This window comes from Neofelis nebulosa, chromosome 3 (genome assembly GCF_028018385.1).
Source record: "Neofelis nebulosa isolate mNeoNeb1 chromosome 3, mNeoNeb1.pri, whole genome shotgun sequence".
Lineage (NCBI taxonomy): Eukaryota > Metazoa > Chordata > Mammalia > Carnivora > Felidae > Neofelis > Neofelis nebulosa.
In genome coordinates this window covers 140663897-140687836 of record NC_080784.1, presented here as the reverse complement: position 1 = coordinate 140687836, position 23940 = coordinate 140663897, and the positions used below count along the sequence as shown (strand labels likewise).

General features: G+C 36.6%; 1 protein-coding gene across 5 annotated transcripts in view; it reads right to left on the bottom strand.

Moving 5' to 3' along the window:
- PRKG2 (protein kinase cGMP-dependent 2) overlaps positions 1–23940 on the bottom strand; it is a 103917-nt gene that overhangs the window by 53752 nt on the left and 26225 nt on the right. For 4 of the 5 annotated variants that reach the window (XM_058722131.1, XM_058722128.1, XM_058722127.1 and 1 more), the window contains 4 exons: positions 17171–17337; positions 12467–12580; positions 10728–10833; positions 7385–7448 (listed from right to left, as the gene is read on the bottom strand). In XM_058722131.1, the coding sequence (XP_058578114.1) occupies positions 7385–7448; positions 10728–10833; positions 12467–12580; positions 17171–17261 (375 nt within the window). In that variant the 5' untranslated portion in view covers positions 17262–17337. Of the gene's footprint in view, positions 1–7384; positions 7449–10727; positions 10834–12466; positions 12581–17170; positions 17338–18524; positions 18628–23940 lie in introns of those variants that run through there. The other variant, XM_058722130.1, reaches the window with a different exon arrangement.

Here is a 23940-nt window from a genome sequence, read left to right as displayed (position 1 = left end):
GTAACAGCCTGAAACCGGGCCTAGTGTTTAGAAAAAGAATATCTAAGAAATTGAAAATATTATCCCCAGCGGACATTAGGAATATCAGCGTCAACTTCTAATTCCTTGAAGGGCAAAGGCTAGGAAAATTCTACAGACAGAGGAAGTAGCTCTTTCCTGTGGATTCTTTTCAAAGATGCGTCGTCATAAAATAGCAACATTAGAATTTTTCACATGTAAATTCTCTTCTTCAAGGTAGGTTTATCCTCATGAAATCTCAAACTGTCACATATTTCTTTGTTTCCCTCGTGTGTGTGTGTGTGTGTGTGTGTGTGTGTGTGTGTATGTAATCAGTGAATTCTTGGGCAGGGAAAAGCCATTCATCCATATGTCAGACCAATAGAGCAATACAGTCTCTTAGAAAACGAAAGATGGATTAGACTGTCCACCTCTACTCCACTTTAACATTGTCTCAAAGTCATAGAACCAAAATGGAACTCTTAATTATTTCTACAAACAAAAATGGGCCTGTTTCATTTATTTAAAAAGGCATAATTAACAACATCATAGCTCTCTCTTATTTTTCTTTTAGATTTAAAAACAAAATCCAGACAAAGCCACTTTTATGTCTGCTGTATTTCAGTATCTATTTTGGTCACTGACTCATAAAATCTACTTACATTTTTGAAATAAATGTTACTTCTAATATGACTAAACCTATCTTTTATTTACATAGCACTACATACATCTTACAAGATATTTCAATATATGGAAAGATGCATATCTTAGGGAAAAAAACAATGCATAAAGTTCAAATAAGAACATTTACCTTCAAAGATTTAGAGAAGCACATTAGTTTTCTATTGCTGCTGTTACAAATAACCACACATTTCTTAGTGGCTTAAAGAAAACACTCATTATCATCTCACAGTTTCTGTGGGTCAAGGAGCCCAGGCACAGCATGGCTCACCTGGATTTTTCTGTCAAGGGTCTCTCAAGACTGAACTCAAAAGTGTCAGGCTGTGTTCCTTTCTGGGGGCTCTGGGGGAAAATCCACTTTCAATTTTAATCAGGTTGTTGGCAGAATTCAGTTTCTTGAGGTTAGAGGATAAGGTCTCATTTCTGTACTGGCTGTTGGCCTCTTAGTTTCTGAAGATCTCCCTTAGGTCCATGCACAGAGCCCCCTGCGTTTCATAACCAGCAATGGCTCATCAAATTCTTCTTAGACTTGAAATCTCTCTGACTTCCACTTATGCTAAATCTCTCTGACTCCAGCCAGAGAAAATTCTCTGCTTTTAAGGGCTCATGTAATTATAGTCATCCCATCTAGATAATTCAGAATAATCTCCTTATTTTAAGGTCCTGAACCTTAATTACACCTGCCCAGTCACTTTTGCCAGGTGACATAACATATTCACGCATTCCAAGGATTGCGGTCTGGGACATTGAGGGGGGCGCGGGGGGGGGGGGGGGGGCGGGGAGTCCATTCTGCCTTACCACAATAAGCCAATAAAAGACAATGTTTTGATGCATTGAAAGCACCTGAAACATACTAAACAATTAATAACTGCCATGTTGAGGAGGAAGATGATAATGGTTTGCTAGGCTGTCACTTCAATCTTCTGAACCTCAGTTTACTTTGCTATAAAATTAAAACCGTATGACCTACCACACCTAACCTTGAAAGAGGGTATCTAAAGCACCTGATAGCATACTTGGTACATGCTAGGCACCCGGTGATGGTTAATCCCTGCGAAAGAGGCTGAGAGCCAGTTGTCCAAGCCTTCCACAGTATACGTGGCTGTCCAGGTAAAATGCCTCCCTGGTAGCTGTGGCCATGTGATTAACTTCTAGCTAAAGGAACCTGAACAGAAGTGATGTGTGCCACCCCCCGTGCCAGGTCTATGAGCCGTATCAGGCATGTGTCTTCACAGAGAGATCTTGGGAGAGGATCATAAGGCCTTTAGCTTGTGTTCCTGAATGACTCTGTATAGCCAACTGGGACTATCCTCCTTGGACTGTTATGTGAGCAAGAGACAAACCTCTACTTTATTTGGAAAATGAGATTTTGAGTCTTTTGCATCACCGTGTGCTTACTCCAACTCTTCATTCTTTCTCATTTTAGCTTTATCACAAACCTTCACCACCTCCAAGCTCAATTTTGCAGCTGAGATGGCCATGAGCCCTGGTGTTTGAGTGAGTGCCCATGCCACTGCAGTTCAGCATCTGTTATGCAGCTAATGTTCACTCCTCTTCTCTAGGAAGGTTGGCGTCGTGTTAGATGTCCTTGTTTCAGAGAGTCTGCTCTATAGTCTCTCCTAGTCCCTTCAGAACATGGAACAGAAGGAACATGGAGAATTTCTTTCTTTCTTTTTTTTTATGTTTATTTCCTTTTGAGATAGAGAGACAGAGTGCCTGTCGGGGAGGGGCAGAGACAGAGGGAGACACAGAACCAGAAGCAGGGTCCAGGCTCTGAGCTGTCAGCACAGAGCCTGACACAGGGTTCGAACTCACGCGCCATGAGACCATGACCTGAGCCAAAGTCAGACGCTTAACCGACTGAGCCACCCAGGCACCTCAAGAGCCTGGAGAATTTCTGAAGTGCTGGTAGGTTGTTCTTCAGTTATTATAAAGCGTGTGGTGTGTGCAAATGTGAGGCTTTAATTCCTGTCAGTCAGAGAAGCTAATGGGAAGCTTAAAAGGGAACACTGAGAAAGAGCTTTATTGTTTCTTAAGGGGCAACCTTCCTAGTGGTATTTTTCCTAGGGATGATTCTTTGTCACCCAAAACCTTGGGAGGAAGATAAATAATACCTCCCAGTGTGTTGACAGTAACTTCATAGATCAGAAAAGGCTGTGGATGTAGGTCAGACCAAAAATATATAGTGGTAAGCACTGGCTATGATGCTAGACTGGCCAGTGTTTGTCAACTGGGGAGTGCAGCCAGTCTAGCCAGGGTGGTCACCAAGACCAAAAAGAGAAATGCAAACAGTGTGGTTATTGTCCTGTGGTTACACTGCAAAGGGGTCCCTTATAGGACCAAGAAGCCATAGATCCTATCTGGGGGAGCAATGATTTCCAAGCATTTTTTACTGTGACCTACAATAAGAAATACATTTTACCTGTATACGCAAACACACGTACGGGAGTATGCACACATACAGACATTTATATAAAATTAAAACATATTCAAATAATACTTATACTTACTACTCTGATACTTTTAAAAAAAGTTCCTACAAATTAATTTCATGATCTACTAATAAGCTATGACCCAGAGTCTGAAAAAGATGTTTTTTTACGTTTACTTATTCATTTTTGAGAGAGAGAGAGACAGCACGAGTGGGAAAGGGGCAGAGGAGAGAGAGAGAGAGAGAGAATATCCCAAGCAAACTCCTCTCTGTCAGCACAGAGCCAGACTCAGGGCCCAATCCCATGAACCGTGAGATCATGCAGGACCTGAGCTAAAATCAAGAGTCAAAGCCTTAACCTTAGACTGAGCCACCCAGGCACCCCTGAAAAAGATGTTTTTAAAAAAGATGTGTAGGAAACCCTAAGAGTAGTTACTGAGAGTATACCAAGAGTGAAAAATAAGGAAATCAATACCAGGGCAGACTAAGAGGTAAAGGTCAGAAGAAAACTATACAAAAAGCAATAGCTAATGAATGATGCAAAGGTTTTCACTGTAAAGAAAATGCTCATTCTGTGATATCTAGAAAATGCTAGAACCTGAATGCCTATAAACAGTATACAGAAAACCAGAAGAAAAACCAAAGGTGATGGAGAACAAAGACCAAAACGCAAGCCTAAGACTTCCTTAAAGTCTTTAGTGTGTGGCCAGAAATCTTCATTACAAAGAAGTATTGATGATGCACAATCAGATGTATCACACACACAAACACACACACACACACACACACACTCCCCACATCATATGACTATGAACCCATGTTGGTTGTTTAAAAAACTGGATACAGTTATTTGTTATTTGGGTTGTTACCGACATTTTTTTGTTCACCCAAGTACAACAGTTAAAACACTTTAGAAATTTTAAAGCAAATACAATTGGATCAGGTGGGCCCTCACCAACCACTCAGGCAAAATTTAGTAGCAGATTGCTTCTTTCCAAGGAACTAGAGCCCACAAAATGAAAACCAACAGAAATTCCTCTAACTTGGGTGAGCCAACTGTTTAAAAATCTGTAACTGAAACACTGAAAGAGCCCTTAGAGATATGGACTACTCACCCTTATTTTGTAGATGAGAAAACCCTAATGCTTACCACAATTAATTGACAGCTATTAGTGAAAGAAGCGTGACCATAAACACTAATCTCCAGACTTCGGACTAGTGGACTTTCTATTGCACTTAGTTGCCTCACCTCTAGCTAACTGGTCCATAAACAGGCAAAATCCACAATTATCTCAACTTTCTTTATGACTCCAGATGTAATCATTAAAATGAGAAAACCCTCTGGTTTTGTAGGTATTAGCAGGAACTATAAGAAAGAAAACTAGATTTTTTTAAATTATGAAAAATGGAAAATTCCTGAATGAAGAGATGGCAAGGCTCTAAATATATGTATTCTATTCATAACTTTAAACTAGTGGTTCTCAAATATTCTCTTTAATAAGCATAAGAATCAAGTAACGTATTAAGTGTGCATTTCTGGGCCAATATCCCAGAGTTTCTGATTCAGTAAGTACGGGTGGTACCTGGAAATCTGCCTTTTAAGCAGCGCCACAGGTGATGTGAGTAAGGAAGGGCAACAACATTCTACATGACCCCACGCCCTACCCCACTCCTACTACACCCCCAGTTTCATGAAAGATGGCATGTCAGAGTCTCAGTACAGGGGGTCACAGGGTCACATACCACAGCTCTGCAACAAAGAGTGAGGTGACATTTCAATCAACCACAGTCAAATCCCATGCTTCCTGTATGTGTGAACAGAGACTCCTTCCACTCTTGTGCTCCATATTGCACTACTGGTGGGTGCAGAATTCACATTATCATTTTCATTACCATTAACACTTACAGTGCTTCGAAATCTCTATCATGCTTCGTGATGTTCATTAGTTAATTCTCAAATATGTTGGTACTATTTTCCCATCAGAACACAAGAGGAGGCTTAAAGGGGATGTCTGCCTCTAGAATTGAAAGGGCTGGGTGATTTAAGCTAAAGCAAGATATGTAATTGGAACACTGAATAATTGGAGCCATTGGTCTAGATGTTCAATAGTCAAAGTCTTAACAAACATTTCAGATCAACCACGTCGTGGTGGGAAATTCCAATACCCCTTTCCTGCCCCCACACAAAAGTTAAAACACTCCCAAATCAATTCCTAAACTTTAAGCCAGATTCAGCCTGTTTTTGTCAAAGATCATGGAGCCAGTTTGTGGGACAGCTGGTCTTGGAACTCAGCAGGCATTCTGTTATAACTCCAATGCATTAGTGATTGGCTGTTGTCAGGACCCCGTTGACGGGTCATTAGTCCAAGCTATGCTGGTAAATTATGTGCTTTTCTTAGTGCTAAATAGATCCCATTACTCCCTTGCTAATCACTTTTGCATTTGAGAATTTTCACACGCTATAGAGACACATTTGTTTGCCAGGTACGAATAAAGAGCCCTTTATAAACTGTGCTGCTGTCTGCAAATGCAGAGATATAATAAAGCCTTTCTAGGGTGTTTTAAAAGATGAGAACTTTCAAACTCAAATTGTGTGTTAATTAATACTGGACTTGTGCCCCATCTATATATTCTGCAGCTATTGCCTGTGGCTGCTATAAATATGACTAATTTACCATTTATTTTTAATGATACTAAATTTTAATATTTGCTGTCAGCATGGAATCCCCCTCTGGTGAATCTACTCTATTAGTATTATATTAAAAACAGATTTTCTCAGTTAACAAAAAAAATATAGGGCTACTCCAGCTTTAAAAAAAACACATACTCTCAGAAATTAGGATGAATTATTAATTTGTAACATCTGTGATTGGGTTATGTTACATTGGGAAAATCCCAAGAGATGCAGGGCAAGCAGTCCTCTTGAAAATGACTTCATTTCTGAACACTCTGGGGACACAAGGCCAGGCACTGTGTCATCACGGCCTGTCCTTGATAAACTGCTGGAGAGGTTCCATGAATTGTAAATAGAAACATTACTGGTGTCACTTACACTTAAGGATAAAATGGTCAGTGCTCCCTTCTCAACAGATATTAGTTTGCATTGTATACTGTGATTGACAGAGGCATGAATCTGTCAACAATCAGTCTTGCAGAGACTTTTATATCTCCCACTGAGAACAGCTTTATAAACACTTAAAGTCAACATGTGACTTCTTTATTATTCCTTACCTCCTTCAAATTCCATTAAAGCCATTTTGGTTTCAATGAAATTAACCCCCCCCCCCCCCCCCCCTGCACACACACACCAAAAATCAGAGAGAAATTTCTTGCTTTGAATTTTAATCTCTGAAATCTGAAGAGGTTTCACAGAATGCATATCATTAGAATCCAAGGTACATGTTATAAAAGATTTATTCACAAAAAAACTTGGCTAGTCTTGGACTAGAACCAACCATCTGGGTGATGCCTCATATGAGTTTTTGAACACATTCCATTATGCTGTTTTCCCCTAGATGTTAAAATAGGTAAAGTGCTTCTTAAATGCAGAGGGTTTTAAAATGTCTTTTCATGGTGTAGAGTTTTCAAATATGGACTTGTTTCATAGCCTGATTCAGAAAGCTGTCCCCTAAAGCTCCAATATATCCTCCTCTACACCATTACCTAATGAAACATCATTGACTCCTTTATACTAGGAAAACTCTACAGGGGATTGTGATGTTAACTGCAGAAAATCAAATGCCTCTTGAGTAAGGCAGATTAGTTTCACAAAATATACTAAAAAGGTTAGAGTATGTAAATCAAGTGTCATTTTACACATGCAAATCCAATTTCCTTTTATACATTTCAGAAGAGTGGCCTAAACCCATCCCAGCCCCTTAATTCCCTGAGCTGGTCTAAGGTTTTACACAATAGAAAAAGGCTCCTGGTCTCTGCAGACAGGCCACCTACCATCGTTTCCTTTTTTTCATTTACAGTGCTAATAACAACTAAATTATAAAGTCTTTAAATAAGGGGTGCCTGTGTGGCTCGGTCAGTTGAGCATCTGACTTTAGCTCAGGTCATGATCTCACAGTTTGTGGGTTCAAGCCCTGTGTTGGCCTCTGTGCTGACAGCTCAAAGCCTGGAGCCTGTTTCAGATTCTGTGTCTCCCTCTCTCTCTGTCCCTCCCCCACTCACATTCTGTCTCTCTCTGTCAAAAATAAAAACATTAAGAAAAAAATTTTTAAATAAAGTCATTTAATAAAATGTATTTTTTCCTTTAAAATTTCTTACCACTTCCAAGCAGTCAATGATCTTGGTTAATTTATCTTCAGGTAAATTCTTCAGCAAGGATACACTTCAAAATTAAAAAGAAACCTTTAATTATCTTCCTGAATTAAATATGCACTTCTATGTAGTTCAAAAAACCTTTACCTGCATCTAAAAAATACATAATGCACTTTAATTTTTCCAAAGTAAATCTCCAAAATATATCACACATAAACAACTGAATTTCAAATACATTGAAATTATATAACCACATGTAATCACAGATATTTATCATAGGCAAATAAGTAAAGACAGTAAGATACTACAAAGGGAAAAAAATCTTATTTTGTCTGTTTGGAAGGAAAAAAACACTTTATATTTGTTGTTGGTTTTCAGAGTGAATTACACCCAGAAATGTGTTTCTTGCCACATCTCAGTATGTCTTTTATTAGCATGGGTGAGGAGCTCTGCTTTCAGAGGAGGGTATGATTTTCATCTAAATCTGTGTAATTAAGTAAAGGCTGAATCCAGGGGGAATGTAGGAATTAGCATGGAAATCATCTTGATTATTAATCATACTGTACCAACTTTTAAAATTAATGGTAGCCAGGGGCACGTAATAGGAACATTTTTACATATAGTAATAATATCAGGAATGAAATGGATTACTGAAAGTTATTACTTGAGAAAAAACATCAGAAATTCCACTCAGTATGATTAGCCAATCAAATGATTAAATTGTTCCTTTGAAGAAATTTCTCCTCTACTTTACCCATTTTTACTCGGGACCGTTGACATAATTACTGTAAGATACAAACATATTTCCCACCATCTAAAATTTGACACCCCTAAAGAAAAAATGATGCTACTCCAAAAATACATAATTGGATCCAATTTTTTAAAATAATAGCTCTAGTTGATCCTTGGGCATGTTCACAGGGAGGCACGTGGCCAGGACACGAGGCTAAGAATGTTTGTATCAGAATCATTTGTAATTGCAGAACACTAGAACATGCCCCAATTGAAGAACAGATAAATACACTGTAGCAGAGTCAGATAACCAAACTCTAAAACAGGAGAAATGACTGAACTTAACCATATGGATGAAATAGAAAAAAAAAAAAATTGGAAAAAAAGATTGAATAAAAAGTTGAGTTGCAAAAATAACACTTTTTAAAGTTGAAAAATAGGTTAATTAAATCAAGCTAGAGACAAAGTAATAAAGACTACCAAGGAATGATTTCTAAACTTCAGAATACAGGCCACTCCATGGAGACGCATGTAGGAGGCCGGGAAATGAATGGGGACCACAGGAAAAGAACTTCCAATTTTGCCAATGCTCCACTTCTTAGATTGGGCATTTTTGTTATTATGTTTTAAAACTTACATATGTACTATGTAACTTTTCTAGATATCACATACTTCAAAATGAAAAGATGTAAATGGAAAAAGAAAGAGCTCATTGTATATTATGAAACAAAGAGAAATGCCTGTTTCTAATCTACCTTCCTGTGAATGAAAGGTAAAATGGTAAGCAGAACTTGTCACTGATTAACATATTCTTCATTGTGAAAGTTCTACTTCTGGTCCAAACGGGAGTCTACGATGTTAGTGAAAATTCTCTTCTATAAACTATCACTTTTGGGGATTAGTGAGGAAACTGATATGAGGAAAAATCTTTTGTCTGTCTCCCCACTATAAAAAAAGCAATAAGGTTTATCTGGGTCACCACTGAATCCACAATATTTAGCGCCTAGCAATAAGTATTTGTTTGAATGGATGAATCAGATAACAAAAGGAAGACAAAAGGAAAGAAGGTTTACGTACTAGTAAATTCTCCTCGGTCCTTCTACTGAGACAGAACACTCTAGACTCCAAGGGAATGAAATGCTATCCCTAGTAATTCAAGTTTTATCTCACACATTCAGAGGCAACCCACAAGGACTGGTTGAGTTATTTATCCCCCTTTGGCCTTTGCATGAGTGTAGTTCATTAGCTTTAAATGCTGACCTGTATTGCTCAGTTACTGGATATTTAGATTACCTATACTCAGGTAGAGCCCACAACATGATAGCTAAGGCATTGGTTGGCATATAGGTAAGGCACTTACTTATCATTATTGCAGCTCTCTGCCGGGAGTCAATATTATCTCTGGGGAGGGCAAATCAGCAAGATTCTGTAGGAGAACCCTCAACACCTACAATGTTCTACTGATGATTAAAAAGACATTCGATCAATATTTATTGAGTCCTTGCTATATACTAGGCTAGTTATGCAAAGTAAAATCACTAATATTAAAAAGAGCTTAGAATTTATTTTTGGAAATTGTGGGATATTTTATTATTATTACCACTTAGCATGGGTAACATTTCATTACAGTATGTATTGAAGCTTTAGATATTGTCACCCCCCCCCAAAAAAAAAATAACACAGAAATAGTTTAAAGAATGTATATTCTCCAGGGGCGCCTGGGTGGCTCAGTCGGTTAAGCGTCCGACTTCACTCAGGTCACGATCTCACAGTCCGTGAGTTCAAGCCCCGCGTCGGGCTCTGGGCTGATGGCTCAGAGCCTGGAGCCTGCTTCCGATTCTGTGTCTCCCTCTCTCTCTGCCCCTCCCCGTTCATGCTCTATCTCTCTCTGTCTCAAAAATAAATAAAAAACGTTAAAAAAATTAATAAAAAAAAGAATGTATATTCTCCAAAAAAACAAACAAACTTTGTATATGCATAACTGACTTTTTCAGTTAGATAGGTATTTGTTTCTTTCTAAATTGATGTATCCAAGTTGTTGGGGGTACAGAACAGGTCACAAAATATGTTCCAAGGATCTGTGTCATCAAGACACACACAGTGACATTTCTGGCAAGTTAATTTGTTACAAATAATAGTAATTTGGAAGATGGTGTGGTTATATAAATGAGAAAAATAATGTGTCAGGTAAAGCAATTAAAGATAGCAAAATAAATTAATTTTAATATTAGTCTAAGCAAAGCATTATTAGAAAGATGATCTTTTGCTATCCACTTCCAAATTATAGGCTATCTTTCAAAGTCAACTGAGCAACCCAGATGAATATTTTAAGACTTTTTACACATTTTTCTATACTATATACAAGGACTCCATCAATACAAGGGCAAAATTAGTGAAAGATAAATAAATCAGTGTGCAAGGCTAATTGGAATTAAGAATATATTTTTTCAATATAGTGGCCTTTACTGCAAGGGAATACTTTTGTTCCTTTGGTTTAGTCATGTGGAAATTGCTTAAATGAGGAAAGCTCTAGTAAAGTAATTACTGTGATAAAACCAACATAGCCACAATATAAGTACACCATCTTCTACTCTTTCCAACAATGTGTTATTCTTACCTTCTGAGGAAGTTTCTGTACTGTTCATCTCTAGCTTGAGCTGTCCTTCTCATTATATTCTGGAATACCTCTCGATCTAGTGCCCAAGTTTTAACATTGGTAATAGCTTTAGAAAAATCAAGAAAATAATAAAATATTGTTTAGCCCCACATTAAGAAAACAGTCCAAAATGTTAATTGATAAATTTTTCATATATTCCCATCAAATGATATTTCTTGGAAATTGCATTATTTAACATGCAAATGGAAGGAAGCAGTGATATAAATAGTGGGTAATTTTATAAAATCATCTTTGGCTTTGAAATGAACCATGATTTGGAAGTGAGTAGCAAAAGATTTCCTTTCTAATTATGTTTTGCTTAGGATGATATCAAAATTAGTTTGCAATTCCTAATTACATACTACATCATCAGGATGTATTTCAGATTTGTGCTGTGATACAACAGAAAACCAGCCAGCCTGTAGCTAATCCAGAAAGTGAAGAATTCACAAGTAGATAATTGAAAGTTAAAGATCTGAGTGTATGAGTATGTTTTTATGTATTTTTATGCTGTTCAGACATTGTAGCTAATGAGAGCCAATATATTTTTAAGGATCTCTATGGTTACTTTTGTATAAAGTACATACAAATCATTTTCATAGAAATTATGCAAAACAGTGTTTGAGACAATTTTTTTATAGGAAAGACATAGAAAGCAAGAATACAATCTAAACAGGAAGAAGAGCAGAAGTAGCAGCTCTAAAAAATCTAGATGAAGTTACAATTGTATTTAAAAAAAAAAAAAGAAGTAATGAGGGCCTATAAAATAAATCAAAATCCAAAGCTTTGGTTTACTAAATTTTGGAATGAATTAGATTTATCTTGACATTCTTGCTAAAAATACAAATCCATACAGGGCACCTGGGTGGCTCAATAGGTTAAGCATCTGCCTTCAGCTCAGGTCATGATCTCACAGTTTGTGAGTTCAAGCCCCGCATTGGGCTCTGTGCTGATAGTTTGGAGCCTGGAGCCTGCTTCAGATTTTTGTCCCCCTCCCTCTCTGTCCCTCCCCTCCTAAAAAATAAATAAACATTAAAAAAAAAAAACTTAAAAAAAAATTCAGATCCCTAAGCTCCATTGCCAGAGATTCTGATTTCTGTTTGGAGTGAAGCCCCAGAATCTGCATTTTTTAATCAAAACTGCAGCAATTCTAAGACACTTAACCCAGTCCTAACCACTGAGAAACACATCCAAGTATTCATGCCCAAGATAACCATGAATAATGTCAATAAAAACAAGAACCCTTAAACTAATCCCAGGAGTCACTCAGGAAAACTCTCATTAATTAATTCACCTCCCTTTGGCTATTTATATATTTTCATTGGTTTCATTAATTTTTCTGGTTTATAATATGTTTGGAACATCACAGAGAATGAAAAGCTAACATTCTGGATGAACCAAAGGCAGATGTTTACACAGAAAAAAAAGCGAAGTGGTAATTAAAGCAAATATTGGAATAATTCAATAATAGAAAGCCATTTTCATATTTCATATGCAGGTATCTGAAGGAAAAGTTCTCTTAAATTTGAATGATTTAGACAAGTGCTTCAATATAAATTCTTTTGTAAGCATAGCATTTCTTTTAACAAGAGCACATGGGGCACAATGGGAGACAGAAATACTCAGCAGGCAATAGTAGTGACTTAGATTGTCATAAACATTGTGTAACAATTCAAAAATAGAGCCTTTCATCCCGCTACCTTTCACAGAGGCAGTTCTTGTACAGTTGTATAAAATGGCTAGCTCCCCAAACGTGGTCCACATAGGGATGGATGACAGCAATCTCTCCCCTTGGAACACCTCTAGTCGACCCTCTGTCAAGCAGAATTTAAGAAAAAACACAAATAATCCAAATAAATTACAAAAGTAAGACAATCAGAAAGTACACAAAGCATACAGGCAAGATCTCTTATGATTCTCATTATAATATAGTGGTTGACAGTGCAGACTAAAAGCAGCTCTCCCACTTACTCTCTATTAGCTGATCACTTTGAAAGAAAGGGGTTCCCTACTCTGCCTGGGGTTCTTTGTCAGTAATGGGGATAATAATAATAATAATAATAATATTTACCTCAGATAGTTGCTGTGAGAATTAAATTAGTTAACATAGGTAGGGAACTTAGAACAATGGCTAACACACAGAAAATGCTATGTTAGTGTTAGCTATTGTTAATGTTATTATCATTGCTACAAAGTTCTTCTCCAGAAGCAGTGGATGGCAAGTGTTGTATTTAAAATTCATTCTACCCCAAGAAAATGTAGCACATAAAACTATTTCTTTTGTCCAAGGAACACAACAATTACTGTATGTCTTGAAAACACATCCTAGCTGTCCACACTAACAGAAGGACTAACTTGTCATAATTAGAAACGCATGCGCCCTGGAGTCAGACAGCCTGGCCCTGTCCAATCATTGGCTGTGTAACCTTGGGTAAGTAACTTCACCATGCCTGCATTGTTGTCTAAACCCTCAATCACTGACATGAAGTAATAAATGACAGCTGCTAAGAAAAGTGCATGAGAAAAACAGTATCAAGAGAATTAGAAGACAAGCCACAGACTGTAAGAAAATATTTTTGCAAAAAGACACACGTGATAAAAGTATGTTTGGCAAAATATACAAAAACCCCTAACAACTCAACAGCAAGAAAACAAACAATCTGATTAAAAAATGGGCCAAGGAGCTTTAACAGATGCTCACCAAAGAAGATAGACAGATGGTAAATAAGCATATGAAATGATGCCCCACATCATGCGTCATCAGAGAAATGCAGATTAAAACAACAGTAAAATACCACCACACACCTAGTAGAATGACAAAAACCTGGAACACTGACAACACCCAATGGTAGTGAGCACATGGAACAAGGGGAACTCTCCTACATTGCCGATGGGAATGTAAAACGAGACAGTCACTTTGGAAGACAGTTTGGCACTTTCTTCCATTAAACATAATCTTACCATACAATGCAGCCATTGCCCTCCTTAGCATTTTACCCAAAGGAGTTCAAACCTCTGATCCACACAAAAACCTGCACACAGATATTTACAAAAGCTTTATTTATAACTGCCAAAACTTAGAAATGACAAAGATGTCCTTTAATGGATGAACAGAGAAACTGTTACATCCAGCCAATGGAATATTATTCAGTACTTAAAAAGAAATGAGCTTTAGGGGCATTCACTTTCGAATATCCCCTCTCTGGAAAGAGAGTGAGAGCTTTCCTACTAGTCTTCCTTTCTAATCTTGTATTCTTAATGAACTTTTGCCTGTTGCTCAAAAAAAAAGAAAAGAAAAGAAAAAAAGAAAAAGAAAGGAAGAAAGAAAGAAAGAGAAAGAAAGAAAGAAAGAAAGAAAGAAAGAAAGAAAGAAAGAAAGAAAGAAAGAAAGAAAGAAAGAAAGAAAGAATGGAAGGAAGGAAGATGCTATTAGGCCACAAAAAGACAAGGAGGAGCCTCAAGTGCATATACAACTAAGTGAAAGAATTCAATTTAAAAAAGCTACATACTGTGTAATTCCAGCAATATGACATTCTGGAAAAGGGGAAACTATGGAGAAAATGAAAAGATCAGTGGTTGCCAGGGATAGGGTCTGGGGAGAAAAACAGGCAGAGCACAGAGAATTTTTAGGATGGTGAAAATACTCTGCATGATTTTATAATGATGGATAAATGTCATTATACATTTCTCTAAACCCATAGAAGGTACAACAGCAACTTATGGTAAACTTTGATGATATATCAATATAGGCTCATCCTTGATTAAAAAAAAAAAAGGCGCCATTCTGGTGAGTGATGTTGATAATGGTGGAGACCATGGCTGTGTGGGGACAAGGGATATATGGAAAAATTTCTGTATTTCCTTCCAAATTTTGTTGCATACCTAAAACTGCTCTAGAAAAAATAAAGTCTTATAAAAATGAGAAAGAAGAGTCCCTATCAAGGAAAGGGAGAGGCAGTATTTGAGGCCACCTCCTCACAATTATTTGGCCCCAGTGATTCTCTTCTCATTTCCTTTTGAAAATGAGCGTAAATAAAACCTTACCTAACAAAAAGCTACATGCAAAAGAGACCTCCATTCTTCGAGGGGGAAAAAATGGTGGGTTATTCTCTTTCCCTTGAAGAGTTCATCTTTCCTTCTCCTAGTTCACCACTAAGCAGCTCTGAATCATCTCTGCCCAGCCATTCATTCACCAAATCTGATTTGAGTACCTATGTTGTAGCAGGAACTGGTACAACTGCCAAAGAGACACAAAAGATACTTATTCTGGGGGCGCCTGGGCAGGTCAGTCAGTAAGCAGCCTACTTCGGCTCAGATCATGATCTCGCGGGTTTGTGGGTTGGAGCCCCGCGTTGGGCTCTGTGCTGATGGCTCAGAGCCTGGAGCCTGCTTCGGATTCTGTGTCTCCCTCTCTCTCTGCCCCTCCCCCCCACCCCCACACACACACTCTGTGTCTCTCTGTCTCTCAAAAAATGAATAAAAATGTTGAGGAAAATTTTTAAATTACTTATTCTGATAGAACTTACATTATAATAAGAAAAAAAGCTGCATTGGCTCCAAATCCTACAGATATAATACAAAATTTAATAATTTCTCATTACAACTAAATTCCACTGAAACCACTTAGTGGTACCGTCAAGTTTGTATCATGGGTCTCAATGCATTTAAAGTTTTTTTTTTTCTATTTGAGTATGACCCATGGGACTTGGGAAATACTAAAGAATTATATGGAATATCAAAGTTTAAGCTAAATATGCTTTTAGTATTTGCTATTCATGCCATATATTATAAAAGGGAGATTTTTAATTAACTAATTTGCCCAATCAGTTAAATCAGGCAAGTCAGTCCTGAGATAACACCATAATTTATTCAAATAAGAAACTGTCCAATTTTCATTTCCATGTGTGCTGTAACCCTGATTTCAATGACTGTACTGATGCTGGCTTCTGTTCTAACTCTTCTCTTCCCTAGTCTTTCATTGGAGTTATCGGCAAGGAACAAGATGGGCTGACATGAGTTTCTCATCTTTTCCTAACAGCTTCCATAAAAATTTGTTGAGTTAATGATCTATTTTTTCATGCCAGAGTTTCTGGTGTTGCTAAAGTAGAAATGAAATGGCCAAGAGAAAAGTTGAAAGATGGGGAAACTGCCCTGGATTATCTGTCCCCAAAAACTTGAAGGTTGGCTAAATTCAGACCATAGAATTAGAATAATTCTTGGGAGAATAATTTCTTGAGAATGACTGTATAATTTTAGGGGTGTCTACAGAGACATTTATAGCAAATAAACACCAATATTTATGACAATAGCATGCCTAAGGAATCAGAGCATATGAAAACAATCTTTTATATGGTATAAATACAACAATACATATTTATTAATTTGTTTGGAATGGCAACTTCTGCCCTACACCTAAGGCCCCCAAGGAAATAAGAATCATGAAAGCATTCTTAGGTTGCCAAGAACTACAGTATAAAATAAAAGGCCACAGCATGTCTCAATTTACCACTCCATCTGGGTAAGCCACCTTAACTTTTTCCCTAAAACTCAAAAAGTTGGGGCAATTCAGAATTTGAGAAGGTGTTCACTAAACATACACCCTGTTCATATAATTTCTTGTCTCTATATCTAACAAAAATCATTTTTTGAGTACTACTATAAGGCATGCATTTGGTATGCATTTAAGAAATCCTTTGCCTATCTGATTATTAAAATCTACCCAGCACGTAAACCTGTTCCTATAATTGTATATGGAGAAAACCATTTAAATGGTTCTCAAGACACCAGTTTTAATCTTAATGCATTCCATTTGATTCACATGTTGGTTACATGTACCTAAATCATCTTCTGAAAGCATTCGTATATAACCCAAATATTTTACAGAACCACAAAAACAATTGTTTTCTTTATCCTGCTACAACAACCTAAAAATGTCAACATAAGCAGCAGTATTTTAAATAGAAACACCTTTTTTGCAGTTTCTGGGTAGGTGGCATTGTGATTAGTAATACGGACACGAGTCAGATTATCTACATCTGCATTCTACCTCCACTATTTATGAGCTTTGTGGCCTTGCGTAAGTTACATAACTTTTCTGTGGCAAAGTCCACATCAGTAATAAGGTGATAACAGCACTTACCTAACAGAGTTGGTGAGAAGATGAAATGAGATCTCTCTATAAAGTGCTCAGTAGGATGCTTGACACATAAAATGCACTCAGTAAATATTATCACCATTATGATTAGGTCAACAATGTTACTATTTCATGAGCTCATTCTGTTATGGTTTCATACAAACAGAGCAACCAGTTTTGCATTTTTATAAATGTTTGCAAAAAATCATAAGGCAATAGGCAAAATATTTGTTATGTAAGAACTGGAACTGGAAAAACCTGTGAAACCCACCTGCTAGCACAAAGATATGGTTTCCTGGTTCTCCTTGCTTAATGATGTAACTCCCTTGCTGGTAGTTTCTACCATACATGCATTCCACCATGTCTTTGATCTGCTGAGGATCCAGTCTCTTCAGAAACTGATTTCTATTAAGGGCATCTGTAATGAGCTTCTTCTCGCTGGTGTAATGGCAAAAAGAGATTACGTTACAATTAATGAAAACCATGTTTTGCTATTTAGATTTACCTCATTTAGATTCTAGTACTTACAACTTTTCCAGCAAGGACAAATTGTTCTTCTAGTCCCACCAACACTTGACCCATGTAACTGCCCTACTTTACATGTAAAACCTTTGAACGTATTTTTGAATAGTTTTCTGTAATTGGTATTACATCAATTTTATTATCACTCCTGGCTGCCATCATCACAAGTGTAGCATCTCTCAAGATCCCTAGATTAATGTTAATAACATGATACATGATTTTTTTTTTTTTAGGTGGAAAGAAAATCTGGTTGGTTGGTAGAAGGTGTATTTAAGAAACTACAACACAATACTCATTTTTATTTTCATTTATTCATGTATATTTGCATGCATAGTGCCTATAGTACTAGCTATTTTATATCTTATTTAATCTTTATCACCATCCTGTGAAATAATCACTATTGTTACTTTACGGATAAGTAGCCTAAAAAGCAAGCAACTTATTCCCTCTAGGATTTAAATCCAAGTCTGTGAGTCTGAAGCCTGTATGGCTTCCATTCCATCCCCTGCCTCTTCTGAGCCAAGGCAGTCAGTTCCCTTGGGACTCACTAGGTGAGATCAGACATAGGAGGTGATGGTAGTAGTCTGGGTTTTCCTAGACTTTGACTCTTAGCATATCTAGACTAGACAGAATATGTATTTCCAGTCTCATAACCTGTTCATTCCTCAAATCCAAGGCCCTCTTGTTGATAATCCTGAAATACTCTGTTTTCTTTGGGAAGAGAAGTAGCTTCAAATAATTACCCAATCTTAATTACCATAACTTTCAAATGTTTTAATCAACATACTTTATATGCAGCTGTTATAGAATTATTGAGCTGGCAGAAAAGTGAATTTGTGGGCTAAGTTAGACTCTGCACAACATACTTGCTTTCAGTCAAACTCAGCATGATTTTTTTATGTAGTTTTTTTTTTTAAGTTTATTTTTCAGAGAGAGAGAGAGAGACAGAGAGCATGAGTTAGCACAAGCAGGGAAAGGACAGAGAGATGGACAGAGAGAATCCCAAGCAGGCCCCTTGCTGTCAGCTCAGAGCCTGATGCAGGGCTTGATCTCACAAACTGCAAGATCATGACCTGAGCTGAAATCAAGAGTTGGCCGCTTACCTGACTAAGCCACCCAGGTGCCCCAAATTCAGCATGATTTTTAAAAACAGGGTTTTTTTTTTTTTTCTGCATCTTTCATTCAAACCCTTTCCCATCACTAGCTTTACTGTTTCAAAACTTGTGCTATTTTTCTACACGGAAAGTTCTCAAACATAAAGTAGACATAAAGTAAACTTTCACGGGATTGGATACTTCCTTCAAAACTGCATCCATCAGATCATTAGGCTACATTAAGAAAACAATGAAGAAATTCCTTCTGCCCTATAGTGACTCAGAGCCATACAAACTCTTTTGAGTACTTTGAAAACTTACTTCTTCCTGCAACTAATTTATCACCAAATCTTGTCATTTCTCTTTACAAAATATCATTGTTATCCATTTTATTTCCCATTTTCAAAGATGTCGCCACAGTCCAAGAAAAAAAAAATCTTAGGTCGGAAAACTTTTAATACGTTCTTTTTTAACATTTCAGCTTCTAGCCTCTTTCCCTCATATTCTATTCTATACTATATTATCAGATTAATCTTGCTAAAAAAAACTGATTTCATTCTGATCTCATTTTTTCTTTATCCTCTAAAGCCAAAAAATCATTCATTTAATATACTGAGAAAATACTTTTGCTACATGTTCTCAGAGCAAGCAGTAGAACTGTGAACAGTACCAAGAAAGCCCCATCTTTCATGGGCCTTCCATGATCTTGTAACATTCCAGCTAGTGTTTCATCAATGTACACATAGCCTAATTTCCCAAAATATGTTCCAGGAAGGGCTCTTCTTTTATAAGCAAGAGTGTGCTGAGTTTGAACAATTTTGGAAATTTACAATGCATACTTTCAGAGTTCAAAGAAATATTTCAGTAAACAAATCTGTTAAACCAATGTTTCCCAAACCTCAATGTCTGTTATATTTACTTCTTCTTTTGGCTTAACTTCTACAAACATTCCATGGAAGTAGTCTGAAAACCCTTTTGCCCATAGAAGAAAATCAATATCCCACAATCTGGTATTCACCATTTCCCACCACATGGCTCTACTCCATCCATCTAGTACTCACTTCATAAAACAAACCCTTTGCTACAGACAGGCTGGTATCTTCATTGTCTCCTATGCCTGCCAGCTTTATGTTTAGGCTTAGCCTCTGTTTTCTCCTCCAGTTTAACTTAATTTCTTCTCCCCTCAACCAGCCCAAACCTTATAATTATCCCATTATGATCTAGGCAAGGATGCTATAGTTCACACAATCTTCTAACTCTACTCTAAACTCTTAGAATATTATATTCATGTCTATTAAATTCAAAAATTTTATCAAACATTTACTTTGGATATAAAAATTTATTAAACATGGTCCATGGCCTCAAATTCTTTAAACTTAATTTACTGAATAACCATATTATAATATTGTATTATTAGAAAAGAGTTGTCTCTATGACTTTTCCTCCAAACCAGATTATAAATCTTTGAGGGACCGGGTCTTCTCTTGAATTATCTGTTTAAGAGGCAACAGATAGCAGTGCCTACAAGTATGAACTTTACTGCTCCTTCTACAACTATGATAGGCAAGCTATTATCAGAACAACTCTCCCTACTCACACAACTACAAAAACTAATTAAATTAATATACTGCAAACCTGCTTTGAAAGCACTGGAGACCTATCAACATAACAGCTTGAAAAGCCATGATCCACTAGAGAATATAGGGGCACCTGGGTGGCTCAGACGGTTGGGCATCTGACTTTAGCTCAGGTCACGATCTTGGCGGTTCACCAGCTCAAGACCCACATGGGGCTCTGTGATGACAGCTCAGAGCCTGCAGCCTGCTTCAGATTCTGTCTCCCTCTCTCTCTTCCCCTCCCCAACTCATGTTCTCTCTCTCTCTCTCTCTCTCTCTCTCTCTATTATTCTAAATGAATAAACATTAAAAAGAGAGAGAGAGAGAGAGAGAGAGAGATAATATGAGCTTGACATTCGTATCTGCTTTTCCCTTCAAGGCATTTGCTGATTTGTAGTCAGCACTGAGCAGAATTTTGGCAGTCTCAAAGGATTGGGAAGACCAGAGTCAATATTCAAGGCACCCCATGAAGGAAGAATCCTGGTAAACATCCAAGATTTCAGATGGGACAACTGCAGGGCTGTAACCTATGAGTAAATACAGCAGCCCAAAAGAGGCTAGCTCTGGAAAAGACTGAAAACCAACTTCAAAATGACAAATTCCTATTTTGGTTAAAATGATTTGCCCCTAGCCTGCCTTCTAGAAGCAAAGGTAAGTGTTTTCCATAGGATGTTCACAAAATCTAGAGACTCAAATTTTCTCTAGAGTTTTTCCCTAAAGAGTATCTGGCAAAATATCAAAAGTTACTAGGCATAGCAGGAGAAAAGACCAAATGACTGAAGACCAAGAGAAAAAAGACAACAGAAACAGACCTAACAGACCAAGATATTGTAGGTGTCAGACAGACTTTAATAGAATTGTATTTAATTATTTTTAATAAAATCAAAAACAAAATGGAGACTATCAATGGAGAACACAGTTTTTTTTTGCTTTAATCAAATGGAAATTCCAGAACTGAAAAATACATCATCTGAAGCTTGAAATTCGACAGATGAATTTAAAATCTGCAAGACACAGCTGAAAAGGATTAGAAACTGAATACTATAAGCAGGTAGAATATATCTACATAGGCAGTTAGAGAGAATATAGGATGGAAAATAGTGCAACAAGAACAAAAACAATACAAAACATAGAAGACGTATGAGTCATCACAGAGAATTTGGACATAGGTGTAATTTCTTCCCTGAAGAAAAGGAAAGAATTGGACTGAAACAATATATATAGGGATCATATTTAAGAATCTTCTTAAATCCATGAAAAGATATTGAATCACAGACAAGATACACTATGAACTCCAAACAAAACATATCTTTAAAAAAAACCATACCTAGGATCATCATAGTCAAATTGCTGAAAACCAAATAAAAAGAGAAAAATCTACAATGCAGATAAAGAAGAGATACATTACCTCAAATAACCAACAATATAACTGACTTACTCCTCAACTGAAATAATGAAAGCCAGATATTTGGAATATCTCCAAAAAGCTTTAAAATGCCTATTTCCAGTATCTTTACCCAGTGAAAATTGCCTTTAAAAATACAAGTGAAATGAATACACTTTAGAATGTCATTCCATTGGCAACAGACTCATAATAGTGGAGAGCTCCACACAAACAAAATGATCCCAGATGGAAACTAATAGACTTTAGAAAGAAGCAATGGAAAAAGTAATAATGTGGATGACTAAAGAAAGCTTGTCTTTATAAAGAAGTAATAGCATAATAGCAATGCTATGTTTAAGTGGTACAGTCACTCTGGAAAACAGTGTGGAGGTTCCTCAAAAAATTAAAAATAGATCTACCCTATGACCCAGCAATAGCACTGCTAGGAATTTACCCAAGGGATACAGGAGTGCTGATGCATAGGGGCACTTGTACCCCAATGTTTATAGCAGTGAAATTATGGAAAGAGCCTAAATGTCCATCAACTGATGAATAGATAAAGAAATTGTGGTTTATATATACAATGGAATACTACTTGACAATGAGAAAGAATAAAATCTGGCCATGTGTAGCAACGTGGATGGAACTGGAGAGTGTTATGCTAAGTGAAATAAGTCAAGTGAAATAAGACAGATACCATATGTTTACACTCATATGTGGATCCTGAGAAACTCAACAGAAGACCAGGGGGGTGGGGAAAGGGGGAAAAAAGTTACAGAGAGGGAAGGAGGCAAACCATAAGAGACTCTTAAATACTGAGAACAAACTGAGGGTTGATGGGTGGTGGGGAAGAGGGGAAACTGGGTGATGGGTATTGAGGAGGGCACCTGGTGGGATGAGCACTGTGTGTTGTTTGGAAACCGAGTTGACAATAAATTTCATATAAAAAATAAAAAATAATAAAATAAAATAAAATGTGATAAATACAATGTTTGAGAACCACAGCCAAGTTGTGAGGAGGGGGAAGGGTGGCAGTAAACATAATTTAAGGTACAGGAAGTGATGCAAGTACTAATCTACATTAGAAATTTAATAAATTATAGAAGATGTTATAATTTAGGGTAACCCCTACAAGATCAGCCAAATAATGTTTCAATGGAAGCTAACAGAAAAGAAAATGGAATAATAATATATTTAATTCAGGGATCCTGGGTGGCTCAGTAAGTTGAGTATCTGACTCTTGAATTCAGCTCAGGTCATGATCCCAGGGTGGTGGGATTGAGCTCAGCATCAGGTGCTTAAGATTCTCTCTCTCTCTCTCTCTCTCTCTCTCTCTCTCTCTCTCTCCCTCTCCCTCTCCACTTGCTCTCTCTCTCTCTTAAAAAAATTAATAATACATCTAATTTAAAAAGAAACCAAAGAAGTATAACATATAAGAAACAAATAGTATTATGTTAGAGTTAAATGCAAATACTTGTATTTACTTAGAGACAAAAACACTAAACACTAAAGACTGTCAGATTGAAAAATGAAATAGAGTAAAAAGGAAATACTAAATGTGTGTTACTTATAAGAAGCATGCTTTAAAGATAATGACATAGAAAGGCTGAAAGTAAGAAGGTAGAAAGAGATGTTTATACTATGTAAACACCAATTATGAAGAAAATGTTTCTTGATACTGGAAAGTAGAGTGCAACAAAAATGACATTTCCAGAAATAGAGAGGGATATTTCATATTGGTATGATCAGGAAGATATAAATATTTCTAAATGTGTATGCAATTAATTAAATAGCCTCAAAATATAGAAAAAAAATTGACAAAAATAAAAAAGAAATAAATGAATCCACAATTAGGAGATTTTAACACATCCCTCTGAGTAACCAATGGAAAAAGTTGATGAAAATTAGTTAGAATATAGTTCTAAACAATTGACTATCAAACTTAATTTCTTGACCTCACTGATATTTCAAAAGATTGCATTCAACAAATTCAGAACACACATTCTTTTCAAGTGCACAAAAACCTTCATCAATGTTGACCATATGGTGGGCCATAAAGCAAGTCTCAAAAATACAAAATATGTTCTTTGAATACAGTAGAATTAAGCTAGGGAAATCAATAACAAAGCATAATCAAAAAATTCTCAAATGTTTGAGAATTGAGTGTGAATTGAAAATTGAACATTTTTTGAGCAATTTATTTCTAAATAGCCCTCTGATCAATGATTAAATTAGAAGGAAAAATCAGATAATATTTTGAAATAAATGATAAATATGTGACATGCCAAAAATTGTGAGGAGCACATAAATCATGCTAAGAAACTTACAGTATTAAAGAGATACATTAGAAAAGAAGAAAGATAAGATTGAATAACTTAAGTGTCCACCTAAAAGCGCTAGAAAAAAAGGTGAACTCAGAAAAGGG